General features: G+C 51.8%; 1 protein-coding gene across 2 annotated transcripts; it reads right to left on the reverse strand.

Moving 5' to 3' along the window:
- Window positions 1-2,695: 2,695 nt before the first annotated feature.
- On the reverse strand, window positions 2,696-24,918 carry CD244 (CD244 molecule). 2 transcript variants are annotated; one of them, XM_019713010.3, is made up of 9 exons: window positions 24,719-24,918; window positions 16,118-16,459; window positions 15,713-16,033; window positions 14,354-14,461; window positions 13,898-13,962; window positions 11,842-11,901; window positions 10,124-10,189; window positions 8,782-8,838; window positions 2,696-7,737 (listed from the first exon to the last, which is right to left on the reverse strand). In XM_019713010.3, the coding sequence occupies exons 1-9, from the start codon at window positions 24,777-24,779 to the stop codon at window positions 7,657-7,659; spliced, it is 1,161 nt and encodes a 386-aa protein (XP_019568569.3). In that variant the 5' UTR covers window positions 24,780-24,918; the 3' UTR covers window positions 2,696-7,656. The 2 variants fall into 2 exon arrangements, 1 of the variants encoding a protein (XP_019568569.3); XR_016022677.1 differs by lacking the exon at window positions 2,696-7,737 and having other exon boundaries at window positions 8,820-8,838; window positions 10,475-11,901.

Genomic DNA, 24,918 nt, shown 5'->3' on the forward strand with positions numbered 1-24,918 from the left:
GAACTCGAACTCGAACCAAACTCGAACTCGAACTCGAACTCGAACCTGAACTCGAACCCGAACTCGAACTCGAACCAAACTCGAACCAAACTCGAACTCGAACTCGAACTCGAACCTGAACTCGAACCCGAACTCGAACTCGAACCAAACTCGAACCAAACTCGAACTCGAACTCGAACTCGACCTGAACTCGAACCCGAACTCGAACTCGAACCAAACTCGAACTTGAACTCGAACTCGAACCAAACGCGAACCCGAACTCGAACTCGTACCAAACTCGAACTCGAACTCGAACCAAACACGAACTCTAACTCGAACCAAACTCGAACTCGAACTCGAACTCGAACCTGAACTCGAACCCGAACTCGAACTCGAACCAAACTCGAACTCGAACTCGAACCAAACTCGAACTCGAACTCGAACTCGAACCAAACTCGAACTCGAACTCGAACTCGAACTCGAACCCGAACTCGAACTCGAACCAAACTCGAACTCGAACTAAACTCGAACCCGAACTCGAACTCGAACTCGAACCAAACTCGAACTCGAACTCGAACTCGAACTCGAACTCGAACCAAACTCGAACTCGAACTCGAACTCGAACCAAACCCGAACCCGAACTCGAACCCAAACTCGAACTCGAACTCGAACCAAACTCGAACTCGAACTCGAACTCGAACCTGAACTCGAACCCGAACTCGAACTCGAACCAAACTCGAACCAAACTCGAACTCGAACTCGAACCAAACTCGAACCCGAACTCGAACTCGAACTCGAACCAAACTCGAACTCGAACTCGAACTCGAACCTGAACTCGAACCCAAACTCGAACTCAAACTCGAACTCGAACCCGAACTCGAACCCAAACTCGAACCCAAACTCGAACTCAAACTCGAACTCGAACTCGAACCCGAACTCGAACTCAAACCCGAACTCGAACTCGAACTCGAACCCGAACTCGAACCCGAACTCGAACCCGAACTCGAACTCAAACTCGAACCTAAACTCGAACTCAAACTCGAACCCGAACTCGAACTTCGAACAAGGCAGCATAGGTAAGAGCCAGGTGAGAAGGTAGTTAATTCAGGTGTGCCAAACCGTGCGCCGGGTTTCACCTCCAGGACCCCACATTCCAGCGGGCAGCTTCCAGGGCACAGCCCTGGGTGTGACACATTGGCTCAGAAGCCTTTGGAAAGAAGAGCTTATCTTGACCTCCACTCAGGTGTTACTCCCAAAATGCACACGAGATGGCAGCAGAGAATAACTTTTCATGGTCACCTGCAACCAGGTGTTATTCCCCATATGCACACGAGATGGCAGCAGAGAATAACTTTTCATGATCACCTGCAACCCGGTGTTATTCCCCATATGCACACGAGATGGCAGCAGAGAGCATTTCCCTGCCCACCAGCCTTAAAATGAGAATCCAGGCCCCTGGGACTACATTCTCTTTGACATAAATCCTGTTACAGGCCCTTCACAGGCCTCAGCTCACCTACTGGTCCCATTTTACAGAAAAGGCAGAAACAATTAATATCTCCATGCACAGGTAATTAAACGGGAGAGTGATTCTAACACAGTTCTGAGTCCAAAACCGGGACCGAAATGGGCCCACATGGGCCAGTAGAGCTTGCATACATGGGTTCCTGGTCAATATTATCTACGTATTATCAGATACTTTAAAACATAAGCAAAGAGTCTGAGTATTCAGACTTCTTTTGTGGTGTTTCATATTTCAATCACTCCCTACCTGTATTATCAGTTGAAGTACCTGACCAAAAGGTGTGATGTGACAAAGCATTTAGCTTTATACCAAAAGTTTCTAGTTTTATACAAAAAGTTTTTCAGGGTGAGGCCAGGAAGCCAGAGGCCCCTCTATACAGAGTGCAGAGAATGCAGCCCCCCCAGAGCAGATGGTAAACAAAGACAATGAGAGAAAGCACAGACCTTCGTCACACAGGCAATAGGGATGGTGGAGTGGACAGGGTGTCTCCGGTCTCCCACAAAATGTGAGGCACCTCCAGCCCCAAACCCACTAAATCGTGGTCCCCAGCAGATGCTACTGGACCGGGATCTGTCCAGCACTAACGGGTAAGGAAGGCTGGGAGACAGATGCCCCTTATGGGCAGAGGCCCCTCAGGACACACTCCCCTGGGAGCTGGCACAGCCAGGCAGAGGTGCACTGGGAACCCCAGCTTCTCCCACTGGCCATCAGGCCCAATGGAGTAAGTGCACCTGGCTGATGGTGGGGACCGGAGAGGATTACCTTCCTTGGTCACAAAGCCAAGCTCCCGGGACACAGAACGGGAAGGAAAAGAAAAACCTCAAGTCCGCAAACACCAGTCTGGAGACAAACACTTAACTCCCCAGCCGGTGGGGCAGGCTCCAATGACAGGCGTATGGGAGCCTGTGCCTGTGTTCTGTCCCCTTGTTGGTTCCTTCTTAGGACAAACGACATGTAAGACACAGACACAGGAAAAAGTGAACATCTGTGGGAGGAAAGAATAAAAACCCTAGAGTCTCTAGGCAATAAGTTCACAGATATTTTTTTTCTGACGATCTAAATTCATAAAAGAGAGAAAAGCCTCGCACCCCTTCTAACTTCTACCCAACCCCACAGACAGAGACCAGGAATTATGATACATGCGCACCTAGAATTCACATCACCGTGAAATTTCCAAATACAGCGAGGATAAATCAGGTATGACATTTAATGACATTTAGACAATAAATATGACATTTAGACAAGGGTGGAAGTGGACTCTTACATTTTAGATGTAAAAATGGGAGATTTACAGGTAATTCAGGAAAAAGCTGAACACACGTGGCAGGTAAAGTTTTGTGAGGCTCCTGCATGGAGTCTTCCTGTCTGCTGCTAAGGGGATTGTACTCAGGGTTGTATTTGTGCTTCACAGTCTTTAAGGAGACAGGAAAAGGGGAGCCAGGCTGGACGAGGGAGGCTTCTGTTGTTAAAAGTGCCCATTTTGAAGTTTTTATTTTATTTAGCTCAGCAGGCCTGGGGCAGTTGTGGGCTATGTTTACATTTCAGATCTACTCAGCAGAGGGCCAGGGGCAGATGCTGACACTTTCTCATTTCTATCAGACTGAGAAATCAGCTTCCATTTTTTGTCAAGTTTCTGATTGGTTGTTAAATCCTTTAAAACCTGTTTCAACATAACCGTTCTCTAACTCTTAAATCTCCAGAAAGGTTTTTAACATTTGCACATCTCTTGATTTTCTCTTCTGCCTTTTTTAAAACCTAATATTGATATTAGCATCTGATATGACCCAAGAAGCTAAATACTCATTGAAAATGTTAAGAATATTTAAATTTCCTTGTATTCATTTGTATTGAAAATGGGGTCTTTCTCTAGGGTCCAATCAAACAGCTGTTTGTCATAAGAGTTCTCTGACACATTTTCCAATTTAGAAGTTTTTCCAATTCAAAGGATCCATAGTCTGACCACTGAAGATAGGATTTTAATAGCTACTCAAACCGATAAGCCTTTTCACAGCTTAAACAAGAAAGCCAAAGGCTTTCGGTCCCTGTGGTATTTCCTCGTTACAACAAATGACACAAGAGACAGACACAAAAAATGACCACCTCTGGGAGGAGAGATTCAATAAAGAAAACCTGTGAGTCGCTACTCCCAAGAAGCCAGCTTCACAAACATTTTTTCCTGCCAATCTACATGTGGAAGAGAGGAAAAGGACATGCAGCACTTTTAAATTCTCCCCAACACCACAGAAATAGACCAGGAAGCCTGACGGTGAACAAAAACACCGCCTACCTCTGCCTCAGACGTCCCCGAGCTCTCAGCAGCAGCGGTTGCCAGGAGCTAGCAGTGCTCCAGCCGGTAATTCTCATCGCAGGCCCCCCAATACTGTGAGGGCTTTAAAAATTATTTCTTTTGCTCTAACCTAGTAAGTGTGTTATCGGAGAGCAGGTCAGAGTCATCACGGGAGGGCATTCCAGGATGTCGGTTGTAACAACGCCTCATGAACAAAGGCAAGCAGGCCGAGGAAGTATTAAAAGAAAATATATCCACAAAATGCAAGAGGGGACAAGCCCAGGAGTAAGAGCAACTGTGCTGGAACAAAGAAAATTTAGGATTGTACTTGAAAAAGGGCGCAAAACATTCAGGGATGGAGTCACAGGTGAGCCCAGGGCGTTTCCAGGGTGTTCCCAGGGCCTGTATTTACAGACCACTCCTTCCCATCGGAGGAGGGATTCCCTTGTAGGAACTGTCCTGGTGACATAGAGGGTGGAGATTTTTCCCTGCCAGCAATGCTAATAGTATTAGAATCCATTACAATTAGCTGTAGCTGCACCCTTTCTTAGAAATGATCTCATCTCCTCTCTTTTCTTTGTTTCCCCTCACATCTTCCTTCCTTTCCTCCCTGCTCTCCCCTTGGCCCTGTTCTCTCTGCCTATAACAACTTCTTCTAGCTGAGCTGATCATAAAATTAACAGAATCAAACTAAGATAAAATAGAATTTTAACATATGCACATGGGGAATTCACATACACGTGAAAATTCCTGGGACAGTGAGGTAAGATTGGGTGCTTTGCAGGTAATTTAGGGAGAGTGACACACTCATAGAAGGTACATTGTTGTTAGGAAACCCAGAACATAATGGGACTGGGGGAACTCCCGGTGGTCAGCAGGCTCCTCGGGCGTCTTCCCGCCTTATGCTAAGGAGTTTATGCTGAGGTTCCCTCCCTAAACCAGGTCTTTCCATATGCATCTCTTAGACAGGAAAGGGGGAGGGTCAAAGGTTCTTTATGAGTCTTTTGTTTCCTAATAATCAGCTTAAAGTCAATATGCCCAAGGGCATATTTTGGTCCTCTTCATTCCCACCTTTGAAACTTTAATAAAAGTTTCACATCCAGAAGTAAAATTAATAGATTATCCCATATTTCCTTGATCTAATCATTCAGTCGTGAGAATAACTTAGTTTAGTTACAAGGTTGAATCTTATTTCAGGACCCAGTGATGAAGATACACTTCCAAATTTCACCTTTTATTAAATATCTGATTACTCGCTTATGTGAGGGAGAAACGGACTTTCCTCTACCCTCAGGCTTCTGACTGCTGTAATAATCAAATAGACATGAAACAGATTAGCAAGAGAAAATAAGTAGATCTAATGCATACACATGGGAACCGGCACTGTTTCCCCAGGTCTTCTGTATATTCCTTTAGGCCCCCCAGGACTGAAGTTCCCACGCCAGGCCAGCCCTCTGGACCCAAAAGTGGCCCCAGCCTTGGACCAGACACTTTATGCCAGGGCAGAGGTAAGGACCTCCTCCCCAACCCAACGGACAGGTCCAGCTACCTCAGCTGTGCAGGGGGGAGGCTGTTCCAGCAAAGCTGCCCGAGCCTGGTGTTCAGCTCCTCCTACAAATGCTGCACCTGGAGTGGAGTCCCCAAAGCCCCTTCAGCCACAGTCCCCAGGCCAGAGCCTAGAATTCCACCACAGCCTGCCTCCCCAGCTCTCCCTGGGGGCTGCAGTCTAGCCCTGCAGGCCTCCTTATGGCCTTTCCATACCCAGGCTTTAGGCTCTCAGACCTGGGTGCCTTTTGGTCTGGTCCTCCTGGGCCACCTCTTTTACATGCAACATAAATCTTTGGTTTCCACCCCACTACGCAAGACGTGGCGACTTACAGAGGCTCTCTGCGCACACTGTGAGTTGCAGAATGGCTCCGGGGAAGGTCGGGAGGCAAGAGGGGAAGGTAGCATAAGGCAGCATAGGTAAGAGCCAGGCGAAAAGGCAGTTAATTCAGGTGTGCCAAGCCCTGGGCCATGTTTCAGCTTGAGGACTCCACATTCCAGCGGGCAGCTTCTAAAGCACAGATGACTGCACCTGGGGCACAGCCCTGGGTCTGACACGTTCTTCGTTGGCTCAGAAACTTTGGAAAAAAGAGCTTTTCCTGACCTGCACTCAGGTGCTATTCCCAAGATGCACACGACATGGCAGCAGAGAATAGCTTTTCCTGGTGACCTGCACAGGGTGTTAATTCCGGAATGCACAGGAGATGGCAGCAGAGAGCATGTTCCTGCCCACCCGACTTAAAGTGAGAATCCAGGACCCTCCGACTGAGCTCTCACTGTGAGATAAATCCTGTTTTAGGCCCTTCACAGACCTCATCTCACCCACTGCTCCCATTTTCCAGGTGAGGCACACACAATTATTACCTCCATTTCACAGGTATTTAAAATGAAGACTGATTCTAACACAGTTCTGAGTCCAGAACCCAGGCTGAAATGGGCCCACATGAGCAAGTCAGAGATTGCACACACGGGGTGCTGGACACACAGAGTGATCATAATAGTCCTTGCAGCATTGGGTGGAATCCTGGTCATTCTATTGAGGAAAATCTGCACATGACCTAATGGTCCAGCTTGCCTTGCACTCACCAAAGCAGGTTTTGGGGTGGGACCAAGGCAGGCAGTGGGGAGTGAGGTGGTGGCCCAGCCCTTCACAGGAGCACAAGCCGCACCAGATCCTATGACAATGACTCCCCCCGTCAGCTATGCGATGGGGGAGTCCTGTGCTCGGGCCTTTGAAAATCTCTTCCTCCTCAGCCCCGAGCATGGGTCTGCTTCTCCCCATCTTCCCTTCCTCTGAGGTCACAACTGACAAGAGCTTCCTGGCTGCTCAGAATGGAGTCTGGGGTGACACTTTCCTTATGGGGGGGGTTGCCTGAGCCTCAGACAGGCGCAGAGCTGGCTTCTGTCTCCTCCAAGTACTAGCTGTGTGACTTCAGACAGAGACATGGAAAGTCAGCCTCCTCACCTGGGGTAACCGCTCCCTCTCAGGTGGCTGTGAGATCAGTGAGGTGAGGCAGGTCGGCTCCTGCCCCACACGTGATGGGCCCTCACTCCCCCTCCCTGTTCCCTTCTCAGTCCTTTCTCTACCTCTATGGGCTGGAAGGATCAAGAGTTTAGCAGATAGTCTCCTTGTGGCGGAATGAGCTCTCCTGTTGGTGTCCACACAACCACAGTCCCCTGAGTGCTGACTCTGGTATCTGTGCCAGCTTCATCCACAGGGCAGGGCTCACCACAGCCCCTCCCTGGTCTTCTCACCCCTGCTCCTCTCCAAATTCAGGGTCCCCGCTTCAGCTCAGGCCAGCACCACCAGAAGAACCTGCCAGGGGCTTAGGGCTGGTTAGTCCACCTCACAGGAGGGGCTGTTTCTCCTTCTGCATCACCATTATCTTTTCTTCCTCTGTGGAAGATGGGCTTGGACAAGGGGTGGGTCTAGAAATGTGATCATCCCAGGTTACTGGGATGGGACACAGGTTGCAGATTATAAAAGCAGGGGAAGAGAATCTTGAGAAGAATAAGAACCCCTACAGGTACATGGGCACTGACAGTTTACGGTACCTGAACTTGCTGTGCAGTCTTTTGTAAGCTACCCAAACTCTCCACCCATTCTGGTCCGGTTTGTAAGTTGAGAGAGATGGTTTAACAGTCTTGCTCTTACAATGGCTGTTAGAAATCGTTTTCAGAACAAAATACAGTCCATGAACAAACTCCCATATCTTCTCCAGACTGGGAACCATGGTGCAGAGACTCGTGTGGTGCCCCCGGCGTGCTGATGCCCAGAGCAGACACCGGTACACAAAAGATGTGAGAATAGCTGCGGCAGCTAGGAGTATGCACAAAAGTTCTCCAGCTCCTTCTGGCTCAGGCACACAGGACGCTGGGATTTGGGTTGTCTCTTTCCAACCTGTGGAAGAAAAGAATTTCAGACCCTCCCACTGGACTGCCCACCCCATCCCCGTGGGCTAAGAATTGTTACCCCATCTTACACATTAAGAACGTGAAGCTCAGCGTGGTGAAACAAATCACTTGGTGCCAACAACTACTATAAACTACAGAGGGCCTTGAATCCATTCTTCTGGCTCCCACTTGAGTGTGTCTGGACCACCGTGCTTCTTCGTGACCCCGGGATGGCCTTGGCCCAGTGTCCTCTACAACCCTGCACTGTCCAGCTGGCTTTGCTGTGGGGCCCCAGCTGTAGCGCCACAGACCCTAGCAGGCAGCTATCCTCTGGCTCCCCTTGTGACCAACGGCAGCGTCTTTATTGGACCCAGCGGGAAGCCTGGGTACAGCATGAGGCGAATGGGTAACGGGTGGGGTGCTCTCCCGACTTTGTGGGTATCAATGGGGAGTGTAATTATACTGACTCATAACATTCTGTGGGGGTTTTTTGAGATAATTCACATGAACACACTGGTAGGCTGCCTTATACATAATAATCACTCATTAGAGGTTGAGTCCCTGCTTTCCATTCCCTAAATGGTCTGAGAGAAATCAGCCACCAGGCTCAGTGGCATCTTTGGACATTATTCATCCCAGCTGATTAAGGTCACTTGTGTCCTGGAATGGTTCCCAATTACTTGCTAACTTTAGAAAGTCATTTAGATTCACTTATCCTCCCTTATCTGATCCCACCACACCCCACACACACACTTGGAAAAGAGACAGAGATGCCCAGTGTGTGACCCACAGCTGGAGAACTAGGCAGGGAACAGCCCTGATTTAAAACTCCTCACCAATAAGAGTCAGACCCCAACACACAATATGACCTTGGGTTAGACTCACTCTCCTTGGGGTTCCACTTGTTCATATCTGAAATGAAGATCTGGATTAGGAGATCCGTGTGATCCCTACAATTCTGAGACTTTGTGGATGACTTTTTCCTTAGTGCACAACTTCACGGCTATGCTATTTGCACGAACCCCATTCCAAAGGGGTTCCCGAATCTTACCTCTTCATAGACAGTGCTGATAAAGGAAGAGCTGTGGTTCCTCTTCTTGGATCCAGACTGGAAATTCAAGGGGTAAAGAGTGCTTCACTTCAAGTTAAGAAATACCCCCTCCTAAGTGATGTGAGAGGTCCCAAAAGGGACTCAGTGCTCAGAATGGCCCTGAAGTATCCACAGCCAGAAATGAGTAGAATCTCCTACCCCAGGAGTAAACAACACTGTTTACGGTCCAGAAAAGGTGTAACACACACCTGCCTGTGATACGACAGTTCTGAACCAAAGTCAGAGTTCAGCCTCCCACACCCACAGGCCCCTCAGACAAACCTGATACAAACACTGCCTCACAGCATCTCTTCAACACACCGCCTAGTTCCCACACACACATCCATACCAACCCTGGGACAGTGACCACAGCAGACCGGGGAGCCTGGACTCAGAAGCACTGTCAGCAGTCAGCAGAGTCATCAGAACATGAGACGCGGCCTGTTGCCATGCTGCCTGCGACCGTCAGACGGCCACGTGCTGCCGCGTGGATTCTAATCCCAAAGGGCTCCCCGATAGAATCCAAGCGGAGGGCATGACTTGTTGCAAAGGGGGGTGAGTGAGAAGTCTGCAGCCCGGCCTAACCCTCTCCCCCATTTGGTACAAACACATGACACCCGCCTGCCTTGCTCATGCTCAGTGCCCCCACAGCAGGGCAGCGCGCACCCTCCCCACACTCCACATGAAGGCTATGGATCTCTACTGTGACTCCAGCCCTGGGAACAGCCTTCTTCCCATCACTTCCCCATGGACACCTGGGCACCCGACCCTGAGGTTCCAGGTGCACATAAGCGCTGTGAGCCCAGCCTGGGGCACGATTCACAGGCACTCTGAGGGGCTGCCTCATGCCAGAGGCCTCCACCACTCACTGGCAGGCCAGAACCTCTGTCTGTTTCCCTGACAGTCAGTCCTGGGTCTCTGGATCAGTCTTCTCGGCAGCTCCGGGCTACATGCTCCTGGCCTCGAAACCGCTCCCGTATCTTTCTCCACAGCCTCGCTGACCTGCTAAGGACTGCGTGGTCCTCTCTGTCTCTGACTGTCCCCACCTCCCACAGAAAATCTACAGACACCTTGAATCCACTCTTTTCTTAGTCTCAACACTGTTCTTTTTCTTCAAATAGAACTGGAAAGGCATTTTCTAGTTGGCCCATTAAATAACACTCATTTAACACAAGCTACTCAGATACACAGTGGAAGACAGTTCACTCAGAAGTGCACACTACACACACACACACACACACACACACACACACGTCTGCACACACACCTGCTTCAGTAGCGCCCCCTGCAGGCGGAGACTCACCTTCCGGGAAGGCTGCACTAGTGAATACAATGTATTTCCAGTTTTTGGTGATGTGGGAGCAGAAGGCTAACGAAGAGAGAAATAAAATCACTCCAGCAGCATAGGTCGAGCACAACCCTCGGGACGGAGCTCATTTCTGCATCCCTCCCCCTCCACCCGGACCACACAGAAGCTTTAAATGTAGTGAAAAGAACCCTGGACCGGTCCGGAGGTCACACAACCGGAATGTTAGTCCCTCTCTGTCATTACAGCCGGCTCTACGTCTTGAGCACCGGCTCTGCACACGTGTTCTCCCCAACCCTTAAAACACTCCCCTACGGTGGCATGATCGTAATTGGCCTCGTTCCTCACGTGGGGCTCCAAAAGGGCGAGACGCTCAGGTCTGGGCGTTCACGGTACCAGCACCTTTAAACCCCGACTCTCCAGGGTTCTCTCCTCCGCACCGCAATGCCTCCCTTTGGCAACACGCCGTCCTTCTCTGGACCCCGCCAGGCGTCCTCAGAGGTGCTCACCACCTCCTAGGGCTGCACGGGACGAATCTCACGCTCACGTTTCAGTCTGACTGACTCTGCTTCCTTGCACTTAATTTAATGCCTCTTGTTGGAATTCAATGTGGCTAAAGCCGGACATCAATGGCTGTGCAGCTCTGGGAGGCTCTTCAACTTGACCCTCCAGCCGTGAGTCACATCCCAAGGGAGCGAGGGGAGGCAGCACCGCGCCTGGGAATCCCGGAGCGCGGAGAGGCCGGGCACCCGCACCCCGCCCCGCCGTTTCTCTCCTTCTTTCCTCTCCTCTTCGTGGTCTCCCTTCCTTTCTGCCCTTTCGCTTTGTCCTCTTCCTCCTGTTCTTGCCCTTTCTCTGAAGACTATAACCTCCCCCCAAAGGATTTTCTTTGTCCTGCAGCTGGACCACCAAGCTGAGGACGTTGCTGCCTCACGCCTTAAAAATAAATAAAACATAAAAAAGCCGTTTTTATCAGACATGTATCTTCAGTGGCCACCGGAGGGCAGTGTTTCCCTGGAAAGCGATGCCAGTCTGGGTACCAACAAGTGTCACCTCAGCTGCCAGCATTAGAGGCGCTTCTCCAGTTCCCGGGTCAGCTTCCACTGAGCGTTAGAGGTGGGGTGGGGTAGGGCGCTGGAGACCCGGCTTGGCCTGAAGCTACGTGGCCTTGAGCACGTTAGGCAGCCTGGCTCTGCTTCCTCATTTGCATTAGACCTACTTCATGGGCGTCTTAGGTAAGCTTCAATTAACAAGATGGACATCACAAGTACTTACTAAATGTTACCGTCAGGTCATAGTAAGATACAAGAGAACAACACAGATCCATTCTTTCCTGAAAACAGGTATAATACAGGGTGGAGATGGAAGGACCACGGCCCCTGCACTGGAAGCAGCAGGGAGGGACACGGCACCCCAGTGCCCTGACAAGCCTCCTCTCCCGCCAGCTGTCTGTGCCTCACCCGCTGCTGACCCGGAGGCAGGAGCCGGTGTGCGCCACACTCCCAGCTGTGCTCAGCTCTGTGAAGAGCCTCCAGGACCACACTGGTCCTTTCAACCAGCTTCATGCAGCCAAAGCCAAGCGTCTCCAGGGCTCCAGGAGCCCCAGGGTCTTACTCTGTCATTCAAGGGTGTGAGTTTGGGGGCGGGGTGTGGGGCCATGAGGAAGTCTCCTGGACAGGCATGGAAGGACTGGATTCGGGGAGCTAGAGTGATACCTGGGACTGGATCCTGGAGTAGATGGTGCTCCCTTCTCCAGGCACACTCTGCTGCTGCTCCTGCACAACAGATAGGAAGGGAACATTTGATCCACGCAGATCGCGGGTCTGTGCAGATTGAAGTGGGGAGAGACCGCCCAACGATCAGAGGCTCCAGGGAGCCTGGGAGGGACGGCGGGGAGACAGAGCGGAAAGAGCAACTCACAGGGTGGCAGGGTCAGGAGTGAGGAACCGTCCAGGAGGGAAGGGAGTGTGACCCTGGCCAGGCGGCTCATGTCACTTGATTTACTTGGTAACTTAGAGACTTGCCTTTGCTAACTTCTCAACTAAATTTGCCACTGACAATGGCACTGAGCTATGAATAAGGCTGAGATCTGAGCATCACCCCAGGGCACGGAAATTCAGAGACTTTGAATGTTTTCAAGCCCCCTCTCTGGATCCAGCCTTGGTGGTCAGCTTGTCTTGGCCTGAAGCCAGGCCCCGGGGCAGCTGCACTGCTGGGTGAAGCCCTGGACCCAGGCCCAAGGACATGCTCCCCTCTTCCCAGGAGATGGAGGGTGGAAGTGTTTCATTGCTGGGATGGGCTCTGCTGGGGAGCCAGTGGACCAGCAGGGCTCATTGCAAGAAGAAGAAGCTAAGAGGAGCAGAGAAACACCAGCTGTCCTTGGACATGGGAGAGTAATGGCAACTGGCCAAAAAACAGCAGTTTGTTGTTTTTCTCTTCTGACCAGACCTGATGGAAGTGTCTCCAGCAAGGTCAGAGGTGGGTGCTAAGTGAGACCACAGGACACTTGACATTGAGGCCTTTGGACAGAAGCAGGGGACAGTCGGCAGAGCCCGGGAGGGAGTGGGAGCACCCAGCTCAGAAGCAGGGGGACAGCCTGGATCCCCAGTAGTGTTTTTACTATAAATAATGATTCTCCCCCGTCATCTCCTTCATTTTTCTACTCTAGGTCATCTTCTTGGGCAGTGGGGGGGGGGCGGCGGGGGATATTATTAGCAAGCATTTGGGCACCAGTGGCTGCCGGGAGATAGACTTGCACTTATGAATTTGAACCAGAGTCCGGTAATGATGGAAGAAAATGTCTCCCATTGTTTTTCACACCCCATTACCCTGTGCTGCGGCAAGGAAACGGGCTGAGGGGCGGCACTGATTCCCAGACCTCAGGCAAGTTGCCTCTGTTCTATGAGCCCTCCAGGGCCTGACATGTGTGACCAGGACAGAAGAGCCCCACCACCGTGACTTCCTGCCTCTGCTCCTCAGGCCAACCCCCACACGCCACCGTCCCCACCTGGCAGTTCAATGAGACAGTGCCTTTCCCCAAGGCCTGTCACCACATCCTGTCTTGCTCAGGGGCAGAGCAGTGGGGGCACCCTGCAGCCCCACTGGAGTGTCCACTTCTAGTCGACACATAGGTTGGCCACTGCCGGCCAAGGCTGACTGGCAGAGAGATGCCCGGAGACGCTGGCTCTGGCTCATGACCTTCATGCTAACCCAGTTACCCTGCTGCATCTCATCCAGGCCCTGGCCTCTTCCCTAAACGGGGCGAACACAGAGCACTGAGCAGCTGCAACTCTGTCACGCTTTGGCTCGTCAGCCTGGCATCCTCTCCAGCCTGGGTAATGATCAAGGGACCCACAAAAGGAAATTGGACTTGCAGGGACACATGAATCTGTGGTCAGACACGAAACAAGAAGGTTGAGTTCGTCCTTGGGCGCAGGACAGCTGGTGAGGCTGGGAAGAAAGGAGAACAAGGTGCGTGCAGAGGCAGGAGCAGCGCTGCCGGCCGCTCCTGGGCTCTGCTGCCCCCAGCCCTGCTCAGCAGGTGCAACCCTGCACCCGATGCCCCTGTGCCCGTTTCGGCTCTCTCCCACTTCCTGTTTCCCTAGGGCCAGAGCTACAGGGCTCGTGGGGAAAAGATCGATAGGGAGGGCTGAGGACCACTTTGACAGCACAATTGTATGGTTCTCTCTGCCCCCCTGGTCTGAATGGTCATCCTCCCACGAGCATTTTCCAGACCAGCTGAGAGAAATCCCAGCCCACAGGACACCATACTTGATTTCTCCTGATTGGCAAGTTGATTTCTTCATAAATTGTCAGCACTTCCTTTGGGCTGGGCTCTGTGAGAAGAAAGAAGCAAAGAATGGAGCTGCCGTGCCCTCCACAGGGCATCCTGTCCAGTAGTCTGCTGCCAGCAGTGCCCTGTTCATCCCAGATGGCCAAGACCTTGAGAAAGTTCTAGAAAGGAAGAAGGTTAGTGCTGTTCCCAGGACACCCAAAGACCTCGGGGCAGCAACCACCCCGACACTCCTCCCCATAGGCTGTGCCCCAAACCAGCCACCTGCAGGTTGGGGATCAGGCTGTAAACATTAGGGGCCACCCCAGAAGGCGAGAACTGGGAGAAAAGGCCCAGCAGGTGTTTGTCCAGTGTGCACATATCCCATCGCTCCCAGGCATGGCTGCCGGGCTGTCGCCTCGGGCAGCAGCTCCTTGTAGGGGCCCTCCACTTACGCGACCGCTTCCTCTTCCTCCTGCGCACACAGACGTAGCCAAGGGCGCCGAGTGGCAGGGTGGTTATGAGAAACACGATGGGCACCAGGAAGGTCAGAAAGCTGAATTCTGAGGGACAAGGAAGGCAGGAGGCCTGGTTCCTACCCGTCCTCAAGCCCACAGCGCTCTCTGCAGTCCTGACACCCTGGGACTTCAGTCAAGGCTGGCTTCCTGCTGGTGCCAAGAACGGGGGTGTCAGCGTCTGATGGGCTTGTCTCCGGTTCTGCCTCCACACACTGTGCCCTCGGGCACCTGCGTAACATCTCTGACTCTGTTTTCTCTTAGGAAAAGGACGTGATGTCTACATAGGGGTTAATCATAGGACTTAACAGACGCAAAGCACCTGGCAACGTAAATGCTGCCACACCCCATCAACACTTACAACGTGTCTTCCACTTCACCTTCCTGCACCCATCGCTCTTGCTCATGCAAACTTCCACATGTAACGTTAGTGGCACCATGCAGCGTCACCATATATAATCCAATCAATATTCCTGATGACAGCTGGCTGGGCTCCTTATAAATATTATCTCATTTAATCTTAACAGTAACTCTGTTAGGTGTTTGTTATCACCACTCTCATTTTACCCAAGAGAAAACCTGAGGGACAGAGAGGCTTAGGAATCTGCCTGAGATCACACAGCTGTACATGACGAGGCTATGGCTGACATGACCCAAGGGACAGAGCCCCTGTCAGTCCAAATTCCGCAGCTGGCTCCTTCCTCGTTGCCCATGAAGACTTGGTTTGTTGTCTGCTGGCTGGCTGTAAGTTCCTTAGCTCAGGGACTGCAGGTTGCCTTTCCCTGGGAGGCCCAGGCTGATGGCACATAAGCCTTAATTTATCTGACACAAAGTGGTGCAAACTTAACGCGGGGAACTAGCAGGACAAGCACAAGCGGGAAACCAAGAACTCTCCCAGGTACCCTGCGATCAGAATGCAATAATACCCCCTGACCCAGGGTTCCATGTACAGCGAAGTCAGCTCCTGGGCAACTATGGGGCTTTGGGGGTTGTCACTTGAGAGGAGGAAGCAGGTCCCCATGAGTCTCTGAGGAGCAGGAAATAGTGATTGGCAGCCAGGGTGGGGCTGTGACTCACCAAACAACTATGCATCTCCCACTTAAAGGAAATACTCCTTGATGGGGAAAAAGTTCTTCCCAGACTGAGAGGCCTGGCTGTACAGGAAGCGCATGCCACAGGCCAAGATCCGCAGCACTGGGGGGCAGCCAAGGGTGCTCCTGCCCCGTCCCTTTTGCACGTGCGCCTTACTGTGGGGTCTGACACCTCAGCCCCTGCTGTTGCCCAAAGTGCTGCACTTACCCTGCTGGGTACTCGGACAGGTGAGTCTGTGGGTGTAGTTCGCCCAGCTGACAGGGTTGCTGACTCTGCAAGTATAGGTGTGCTCGCCTTTGGCGTCAATCCACTCTTCCAGGGTGGTGAGGTCCCTCCCTGTCTGGATCAGCTCGCTTCCTCTGTACCAGATGTAGCTCACGTTCTCGTAGCTCACGTCATCGTAGCTCACGTTCTCGCAGTTCACGTTAGCACCTCTGGTGACTGAGCAGGACAGATTCACTTGGCACAACCCTCTGTCCACTGCTTTCAACTTCCCCCGCTGGCACAGGAGGGGCTTCCCAACATGGTCTGGAAGCAGAGACTGTGATCAGGAAAGTGCTGCAAACACAAGCCCTGCAGGGGAGGGGGCGGGGAGCTGTCCTGGGCTCTCACCAAACACAGAAACATAGAACTGGTGCCTGCAAACACCCCCAGAATTGTTGGTGACCTCCAAGATGTAGAGGCCGCTGTCCTGCTGCTGGGCGTCCTTGATGAGAAGAGTTAGGGTCTTACTCACGAAACTGAATCTGTTGCTCAAATTACTGTGACGCTGTATGTTGTCCGACATAGATTCACTATTCCACGTGAGTATCAAATTAAATTCTTGCTTTGAGGACAGCTTTACCCTCCAATCCACAGAATGTGTCCTCGTATGCATGCTGGGAGGCCGTAGCCGGAGAGAAGTTCCTGCCAGTGCAACCAGACTGTCGGCCGGGGCTTCTAGGAGACACCAGGCTGCAGGAGGCAGGAAGGGCGTCAGGCGGGCAGCTGGATGCCACTCCCCTGGGGGCATGTCTGAGGAGCCCAGAGCCCGAGAACACGCACATGCTTCATCTGTCTCCGCTTCTCCCCAGCTCTGAGGAAGCCCGCAAACCCAGCAGGGCAGCGAAACTCTCCCGAGTACTTACTTTGGGACAGGCAGGGGTTAAACTCTACTGTTTGATGGTTAAACTCACAGTGACCCTCTGAGATTCTCTCTTTTTTTTTTTTTTTTTTTTCATTTTACAGCTAAGGAAACAGATTTAGAAAGAACCTACAAGTAACTACCACAAGCTACATAGTGACAAAGAGGAGCTTAACAGCCCATCAGTCTGGCTTCAGCGCGTGAACCCTTAAGTATTAAAACTACCATGTTACAAATAAACATCGGATGTGAGGCGAGCCCCCCCCCCCCCCCGCAACACTGAGGCCACCGCGAGTGGCCAGCGGTGACAGCTGGAAGCTCCAAATGGTCAGGCACAGCGGGCCTCACACTCCAGGCTGCACTCAGGAAGCCCCCTCTGTCCCTAGCACTGGATTCAGGGTCCTCTCGCAGCACTTGGCACATGGAAGTGTGCTCATTACTCATTAGTGGTTGACAGTTTTTTAGTCACGGCAAAGTCTCCACAAGGATTGCTCCCTAGAAAACAATTAGCAAAGGACAAAGGAAAATACACTGCCCAGGCAGGAATATCGCAGCACGTCCCTCTCTAGGGACCCAGATGGACACCAATGTACGTGAGGGTGTGACATACAGCTGCGTGTCACTGCTCACCTGAAGTTGAGTCCCCCCCCAGCCCCTGTGCTGCTATGGAGAAAAGTGGGTGTTCCTGTTTGGGGTGTGGCCAGTGGATGCAGGAAATACAAGTCTGGATGGTTGTGGAGGGTCGAGGAGGACTCGGAGGAGAGGAGGGAGTGGATGGGGCAGCTGTACAAGCAGATCTGCTACAATGGAGGCTGAGAGCAGAGTGATGGGGAGACAGATTTTCAGGTGTCCGTATGCGTGGTAAACACTCCCTGTGGCCACACCTTCATCCTGGCATTTCCTCAAGATGTCAACAGCCAAAGCGCCTGTGATTACTATTGGTTGACAGAAGATGTTCCTTTGATCGTGACACACCAAGAGTAAAACACTTCTTCATATTCATATCCCATGGTGAATTGGGTCTTCCTGGGACCAAACCAAAAGCAGAGACTGCGTTCTCAGGGTCTGTCCCGTGGCCTCCATACAATATGTGACCGCAGGCCAACCCAGCAAGCACTGGGCCAAGACCCTGAGTGCAAAGGTGAGTGGGAAAATACCTACCGAACCTACAAAGAGGACACGCACTGTCATCATTGATCACTGAGTCCTTCCTAAGACCCCACTGTCACCAGAGCCCCGAAGACTCAAGACCTCTTCATGCACAAGACACGTCTCCTGATACAAGACAATTTGGGATCTGGGAACAGATGATCCTTTTATTCCACGCCACAAATTTATGGGCGGAGATAAATAATCACCTAGGGAATTTTAATTCTGACAATGGAAGGCCAGATTAAGACACGCTAACCAATGCCCCTGCTGAGAATAACGGAAAAATGGGCAAAATACAAAAGCATGTTTTTAAAGGGATCAAAGAGATAAAAACAGTGAGATATTATGGGCCAAGGACTGAACGAAGGAACTCAGAGAGGTGAGAATAGCATGTTTTTAATGCTGTTCCCTGGAGGCATCTTCTGATTCCAGAAAAGGCAGCTGAAGGGTTGAAAAGCTTAGCAGAGCTTATAATAACCTCAAGGAACTAAGAGCATGGAGTCCAGGGACTTCCTGGTATAATAGGAAGTGGATGTATCTAAAATCGATCAGACTTGGGGTTGGGACGATAAATGGTAGACAAAGAGTAAGAATGAACAAGACACAGACCAGCTGTCACAGAAACTACAGCCCACATTTGAATCATCTCCACCCTGAATTGGGTTAAAGCGACCTAGAATCTCTAGTATTTCTAACATGGCTGCTTACTAGAGGTGAATATAAATTATCCCTGGAGGAAAATGGCATCGACGAAAGCATTAAACTATTTATAAAATTTTTCATACACTATGTCCAAAATGAAACAAAAAATAAATTGGCATAACAAGAGTAAACATGTCCAAAAACCAAAAGAAACAAAAAAGCCATAGAAACAGACCCAAGGGGCATCTAATGCTAGATAACAGAGGTAGTAATTCATACACTTCAAAGTGCTCACGTTTCATATGCTCAAGGAAATAAAATGTAAGTTTGAGAATTCTAGCAGAGAACTAGTACGATAAAAGGCAAACATGGCTACTCCCCTTGTGGTGGTACTTTGACCTCTTACCCTCATCCAGACATGGGGACACTGCCCATCTCTTGTCACGGGCCTCGCCTTCTTGATAAAAGCACGTTGTGCCAGTTCTAAGCTGAGGTCTGCAGAGGCATTGCACATTTTTGCTTGTCTCTTGGAATCTTATGTAGCTGATTTGTAAGCAAGCCTAAGACAGCTGGAGTGTAAAAGACACAGAGAAGAAAGACAACAGAGGGAAAACTGAGTGGTTTTCCAATAGTTTTTTAACTGAGGAGAATGAACTAAGAGTGGAAAGCCAGCAAGAAAGGAACAGTCGAAGACAGATCAGAGATGTCCTCAGGGGCTGAGCAGGTCCTGGACGGCCCACTGCTTCCCATAGTGATGTCCAGAGCATGGGGGGAAGGTCATGGCCAAGGAGAGGAGGATGGTTCGAAGCAGATGGCGTGTGTCGTCTGTGGGTCAGGAGAGGGGGCTGACCCTCGTGGTGTCTCCATTTCCTTGGAGAAGGAGGGGGAGCTGGTGGAGGCCGTGATGGTAGAACAGGACCTTGCAGAGATGGTGACAGTTTGAAGTCACCTGTGAGGAATGGGAGGAGCTGTGGGCCAGAGACCAGGATTCCCAGGACACAGAGGATCCCGCTGAGAGCAGAGGCTCTGAGCCTGCCATTGCTCTTTGTGGTTGAATTTTCTTCTGCAGCCAACAGTCAGTCCAATGTGGGGAGAGGGAAGGTGGCCAGAGTAAGGCAGGATGGGGGTGTGTGGCGCTGAGGGATGGTACTGTGTGCTGGGTACTGTGACTGCCACAAAAAGAACTTAGCCCTGTCCCGCAGGGGTGCGTGTGACAAATGGAGAGACAAGAAGTGCAAGCATGGAAACTTCAACACCAGTTCTCATGCTGGTGGTGAAGGAGCCAACAGCAGAGCTGCGTGGTTCAAAGGAGTGAGGCCACAGCAGGTCGCAGTGGTCAGGGGGCCCCCGGGACACTGCTAGGCAGTCTCAGGGCCCCTCTTCCTGTGGTTACGAACGAATGGGGTGAACCGCTAACTGCAGCGACAGGCCCAAGGCAGGTGACTGAAGGGCCTGTGCAGGAGGGCGTGGGCAGCCTGCATGGAGGGGAGTCAAGGAGACAACCTGGCTGTCACTGAGTCCCTCTCGCCCTGAGCCCAGCTGCAGCTGCTGCAGCCTCCAAAGCCACAGTCAGTTCAACTTTCTCAGAACTGGTCCTGCTGGTGGGAGGAGAGGAGAGGCCTGAGAACCAGGAGGACCGGCAGCAGGGAGTCGCAGAGCCGTGTAAGTGCTCCAGCCCTCAAGGATGTTGAGGTTTTCTCAGCTAAGCTTAGGCCACCAGGCTTGACGTGAGGCTCACAGGAGGGGCTCCTGCTGGCACCTGAGTGCACACAACCCAGTAGCGTCCAACAGTGCTGAGGCAGGGGGCCCCAGCCCAGGCGAAACCCTGAAGAGTGACCTCCAGCGCCCACGCCCGACCCTGGGGGCTGCATACTGACCATGCCAACTCTTCTCAGGCAACGCAGCCCCTCCTCTCTGGCAAACCTACCCACCCACGTCTCCATCCTTGTGTGTCAACTGGACCACGTCATTTATATGTGACACTATCCTCCAAGATAACAAGTGCTTTTGCCTTTCACAACTCCACTCAGACCCTGCGTTCCCCTGCTTCTGTGCAGGCTGCCCCCCTTGCTTACACTGTCCTCGTCCCTTCTCCTCCACTCTTGTTTACCCTTCAAGGACACTTCTGCAGCGCCCAGTCTAGAAGGAATCTTGGTCTCTTCACTCCCTGTGAGCGACTCAGCATTTCCTGTCTTCCCTTGTAGTTGTGATTTTACATGATTAGTTCCCTCTGAAAGAGCCTTAGGAACAGAATCAACATCTTCTTTCTCATCTTTGTTCCCCCACAAATTCTTGCATAGTTCTTGTAACATAAAGGCTTGATGACGCTGTTTAGTGAACTGTCTAATTGAATCCCAGAGTGCATCTCGGTAACTCCCGGAAGTGACTCTAATGGAGGATTTCCTCGTGGAGGTCACCGAGACGTGGTCCCCTGGGCACCGGCCTTTGCCTCACAGGGTTCACGCCCCTGCAGGCCCTCAGGATGAAAGGCTCACGTGGCGTTATCACAGAAAACCTGCAGGTGACCCAAAGTGTCCTCAGCAGTAGAATGGGTGAGTAAACTATCCAATAGTCACACAATGAAATATTACACAGCTGTGAAAATGATCAGCCAAATAACAACACAGATAACATAACAACATCCCATCAGATGTTGAGAGGAGAGGAGACAAGCACAAGAGCACCGTCTGATTCCACTTAAACACAGCAAAACTAACCTATGCTGTCAGAGGTCAGAGAAGTGACTGTGCTTATGGGAGCAGGAGTGGGGGGAAACGGAGGGGAGAAAGTAGGTGGTGCGTACAGAGCTGCCCTCATCCAGCAGCCACTCAGAGACGCCCATTACAGTTACATGCACTTTTCTGTGCATGTCACACCTCAATAATAAAGGTGTGTTTAAGACAATGGCCTGGCCACCCCTAGCACTCGGGTTCCACAGAACCAGGCTCCTGCAGGGTGGCCCTGAGTTGAATCCCGGGCTCTCTCATGCCCAGCTGCTTCATCACTGACATGTTGTGATGGGAAGAGATGGGCCCGACCACGCTGCCTTCTCAGAACTTGCCTGGGTCCCAGCACGAGCAGCGGCCATTAGACCTCTGGGAAGTGAGTGCAACTCGGCCACCCTCACGGCAGGTGCCCCACGCTGCCCACGCCACCTCTGTACCCACAGCCCCAGGGCGTTCACAGCCTGCACTGTGTCCTTTGTGGTTTCCTCAGAATGTGCAGCCAAGGCCTGACCTTGGGTCCAAGATAAACGTTAGGGTCCAGGCCCCCTCCTGTGGGCCGTGATGTGAAGGTCTCTGCTCTGCAACTCATCTGACCCCCAAATCATCCCAATCTGCCTGAGACATGTGAAAATAGCTTTTCTTTCACTCAACTGCCATGATCCGAGCACCTGCTGGGCTCGGTGTACACGAGTCACAACTGGGATTACACAGTAATCCTGCAGCGACGTCGGCTCCACAACGGGAGCCATGAACCTACCCCGAGTCCTCAGTGCCCACCCAGCACCTGGCACGGAGCTGCCCACACACACCTGGGGACAGGGACAGAAAGGGAGGCGATATTGTGAGAACAGTAAGCATGTTTTACAGTACAATGTAAGTGTGACAACACACGCTCCTTTATGTTACAAATGTTGGAGGCTCCCTGAGAACCTGGGTGTGATGATGCGGAACCTTCAGAAAGAGCCACACATTGAACGTGCACGGCTTTTCCCTTTCTACTCAGTTTATTAGTCAGTTAAGGGTCACTGCATAGTCTGTCTCTTGCCTTTGATCACACAATTAAGTGACATAAATATGTGTCCTGCCTCCAAAGAGACGAATAGCATGAGCCCTCACCTGGGGACTTGTCAGACGCCACACTTTTCTATGCACTTTCTACACCACGTCCCCCAACCCTGCCCGTCCCTGTGCAGCAGGCACCACGCTGAGCTCCTTTTCCCCTGAAAAGCTGGAAGACAGCGTTAGGTGAAGGTCTCAAGACTGGGAGGGAGCCCGTGCTCACACGTCTGGAACAGCTTTTCCCCGACAGCGTGTCCAGCCCATAGATAAGCTCACTTTATTCCCCAAGTTACTTAAAGTTTTCTTTCATTCTGAAATATGAACTGAGGGTCTGTGCCAGAGACTGTTCGAAATGATGAAGACACAGCAGTGAGCAAAACAGACAGAAGCACCAAGGGACTCACATTCTGGTGACATAGTGGAACCTGGAGACAGAAAATAAGCAAGCCAACAGGGTAGAAGGTGACCTGCAGAGGGCCTGGGAGCTGCAGGACAGCTGGGGCGGGAAGAGGGGGCAGAGGGGGCGGGGGGGGGGGGGGGGGCAGGGCGAGAGGCTGGTGTTTGCCCTGAACTCAGAGGGGTAGAGGGAGCAAGCCACGTGGAAGGGGACGATGCTGAGTGCTGGGGACCGGGGACAGTGAGCCCACGGGCCAGTGTGGCTGAAACGCAGGAAGAGCAGAGGGACAAGATCAGGAGGCCGCAGACCTCTGTAAAATGTAGGGCTTTCACTGTGCAGTGAGGAGCCTTTGGAAGCTTTCTGCAAAGATGGACGGCGACGTGAGCCTCTCAGTATCTCACATATTAAACTCTTCAATAAACCAAGTTTTTAAGACAAAGTTTCACCTTCAGCACGTCTCCTGATGGGACTGACAATGAACAGCATCACTTTAGCAATATTCCTGCCCAAAATACAGGACGTGACTCACTTGCAGAAACATCTGGCAGACCCAGGATGAGGAGCCGTCCCCAGAGCGCCAAAACCGTCAGCGACAAAACACTGGGAAAGCTTGGCCATCCCAGAGGCGTAAAACGCAAAACAATTGAGTCTAACCCACGAGCCTGACTAGATTCTGGATCGGAAAACAATAAAGCCATAAAGCACGTTACTGCGAAAACGACAACACTTGAAACGGACTGTCAGTTCGCTCGTGTTGCGGTTTTCCAGATCCGATCATCGTGCTGACGTGGTAGGAAACGCAAACGTCCTTGCTTACAGGATATGTGCCAAAAGATTTAGGAGCGAAGGGGCATTACTCTCAAGTGGGCCAACAAAAATCATCATACGTTATACACATATACATATATACGGAGAGAACAAGAAAGAAAGCAGATGTGATAAAAAGTTAACAACTGTGAATCTAGGTGAAGGAAATACAAGATTTTTTCTACTATCCTTGCAATTGTTCTGCAACTCTGAAATTATTTTACATTCAAATGTTTAAAAATTCAAACAAATAAACAGAGCGGTTTCAGTCAGCTTTGACCAGGCTAGCACCACAGACAAAGGACTTGGCAGGAAAAGGAACAAGGCCCCTCAGACCAAGTCCATGCGTCCCCTGCCCCAGGAAGTCCTCCCAGCCACCTGCACAACAGCCAACGACAGGGCTGGAGCCTGGACTCGGGGTGCAGGGACCATCATCCTGTCACACAGGCTCATAATGTCAGCCTCAACCTTCTGTCACTCTCAGCCCCAAAGCCAGGCCCCAGACCCTGTCAGTCCTACCTCAGCTTCCTAACAGACCATGGACAAACACCCCCTGCGCCTCAGTTTCCTCCCTTTGCACCCAAGTGTGCCCACCTCTCACACCACCCCTCCCAAGATGAGCCTCCAAGAATCACTGACCTAAAATGCAGGCTCAAAGTCTCACAGTGGGTGGAAGAGGGAAAGTGCCCTGGGCTGAGATCCCCACCCAGCAAACATTAGCTGGCCTGGTACCCCGCTGGCAGTTTGTGGTTTGCTAATGTTGCCCTAATGTTAGGACAATAATATTAGGACAAGGGCATCCTAATATTATCCCTTTCTCTCCCAATCTCTGCCCCCGACCTCAGCCCCACATTTCCCCAATAATTCTCAGGCTCCTGTAGCTTTGTGAAGCCACAGGTGCTAGGGGACAAAGGACCTGTACAGGAAAGCCTGAGTCCTGCTCAGCTTCCCTGCCTCAGGGAGCAGCACGACTTCCTAGGGAAACCGAAGCCCCGGGCCAGTCCTCATGTCTGCTGCCAACCCCACAGAATTCGTGTTCCCTTGCTCCTTCTTACAGCCGGCAGGAAGGACATGCTCCGTCCGCACGCAGAAGGGAACCCAAAGCTAGTGGAAAGCAACCTCCTTGCCTGGGGCTGCCTGCACTGCTGACTGCCACAGCCAGCGAGCTTCTCAGTGATTTCCCAAAGTCCACTGCCAGCCTGTCCAGACCTGTTAGGGCTGCTTGAGTCACAGATCCAGTCAGAGGCTCTGGGTGCTGACCTCCCCGTGGGCCGCGGCCCCACCGCCGGCCAGGCTGGGCCCCTTACCTTGACCCTGATGCCCCTTAAGGAGCAGGAGGAGCGTGAGGCTGAGAGCTTGGCCCAACATCCCACAGGACACAGGGTCAGCCTGGATGCACAGCTCCCAGCAGACGCTGTGTGCACAGGCTCGGCAGCCACCAGGCACGGGGGATGAGGAGGAGAACTGCCTCGCTGCCTGTCTGGCCACAATTTCCTCAACTCGGCTG

This window comes from Rhinolophus sinicus, chromosome 11 (assembly GCF_057876585.1).
Source record: "Rhinolophus sinicus isolate RSI-liver-muscle chromosome 11, RSI-T2T, whole genome shotgun sequence".
In the NCBI taxonomy this organism is placed as follows: Eukaryota; Metazoa; Chordata; class Mammalia; order Chiroptera; family Rhinolophidae; genus Rhinolophus; species Rhinolophus sinicus.

What these genes read in the sequence shown, in the direction of transcription:
- CD244 (XM_019713010.3), bottom strand. Translation starts at nt 24,779, where the DNA reads ATGTTGGGCCAAGCTCTCAGCCTCACGCTCCTCCTGCTCCTTAAGGGG. An exon ending in CTGTCCGAGTACCCAGCAGG is followed by an intron (nt 14,462 to 15,712) that starts GTAAGTGCAGCA and finishes CTTGTCCCTCAG; the next exon opens with AATTCAGCTTTCTGACCTTC. An exon ending in GAGGAAGAGGAAGCGGTCGC is followed by an intron (nt 13,963 to 14,353) that starts GTAAGTGGAGGG and finishes TTCTTCTCACAG; the next exon opens with AGCCCAGCCCAAAGGAAGTG.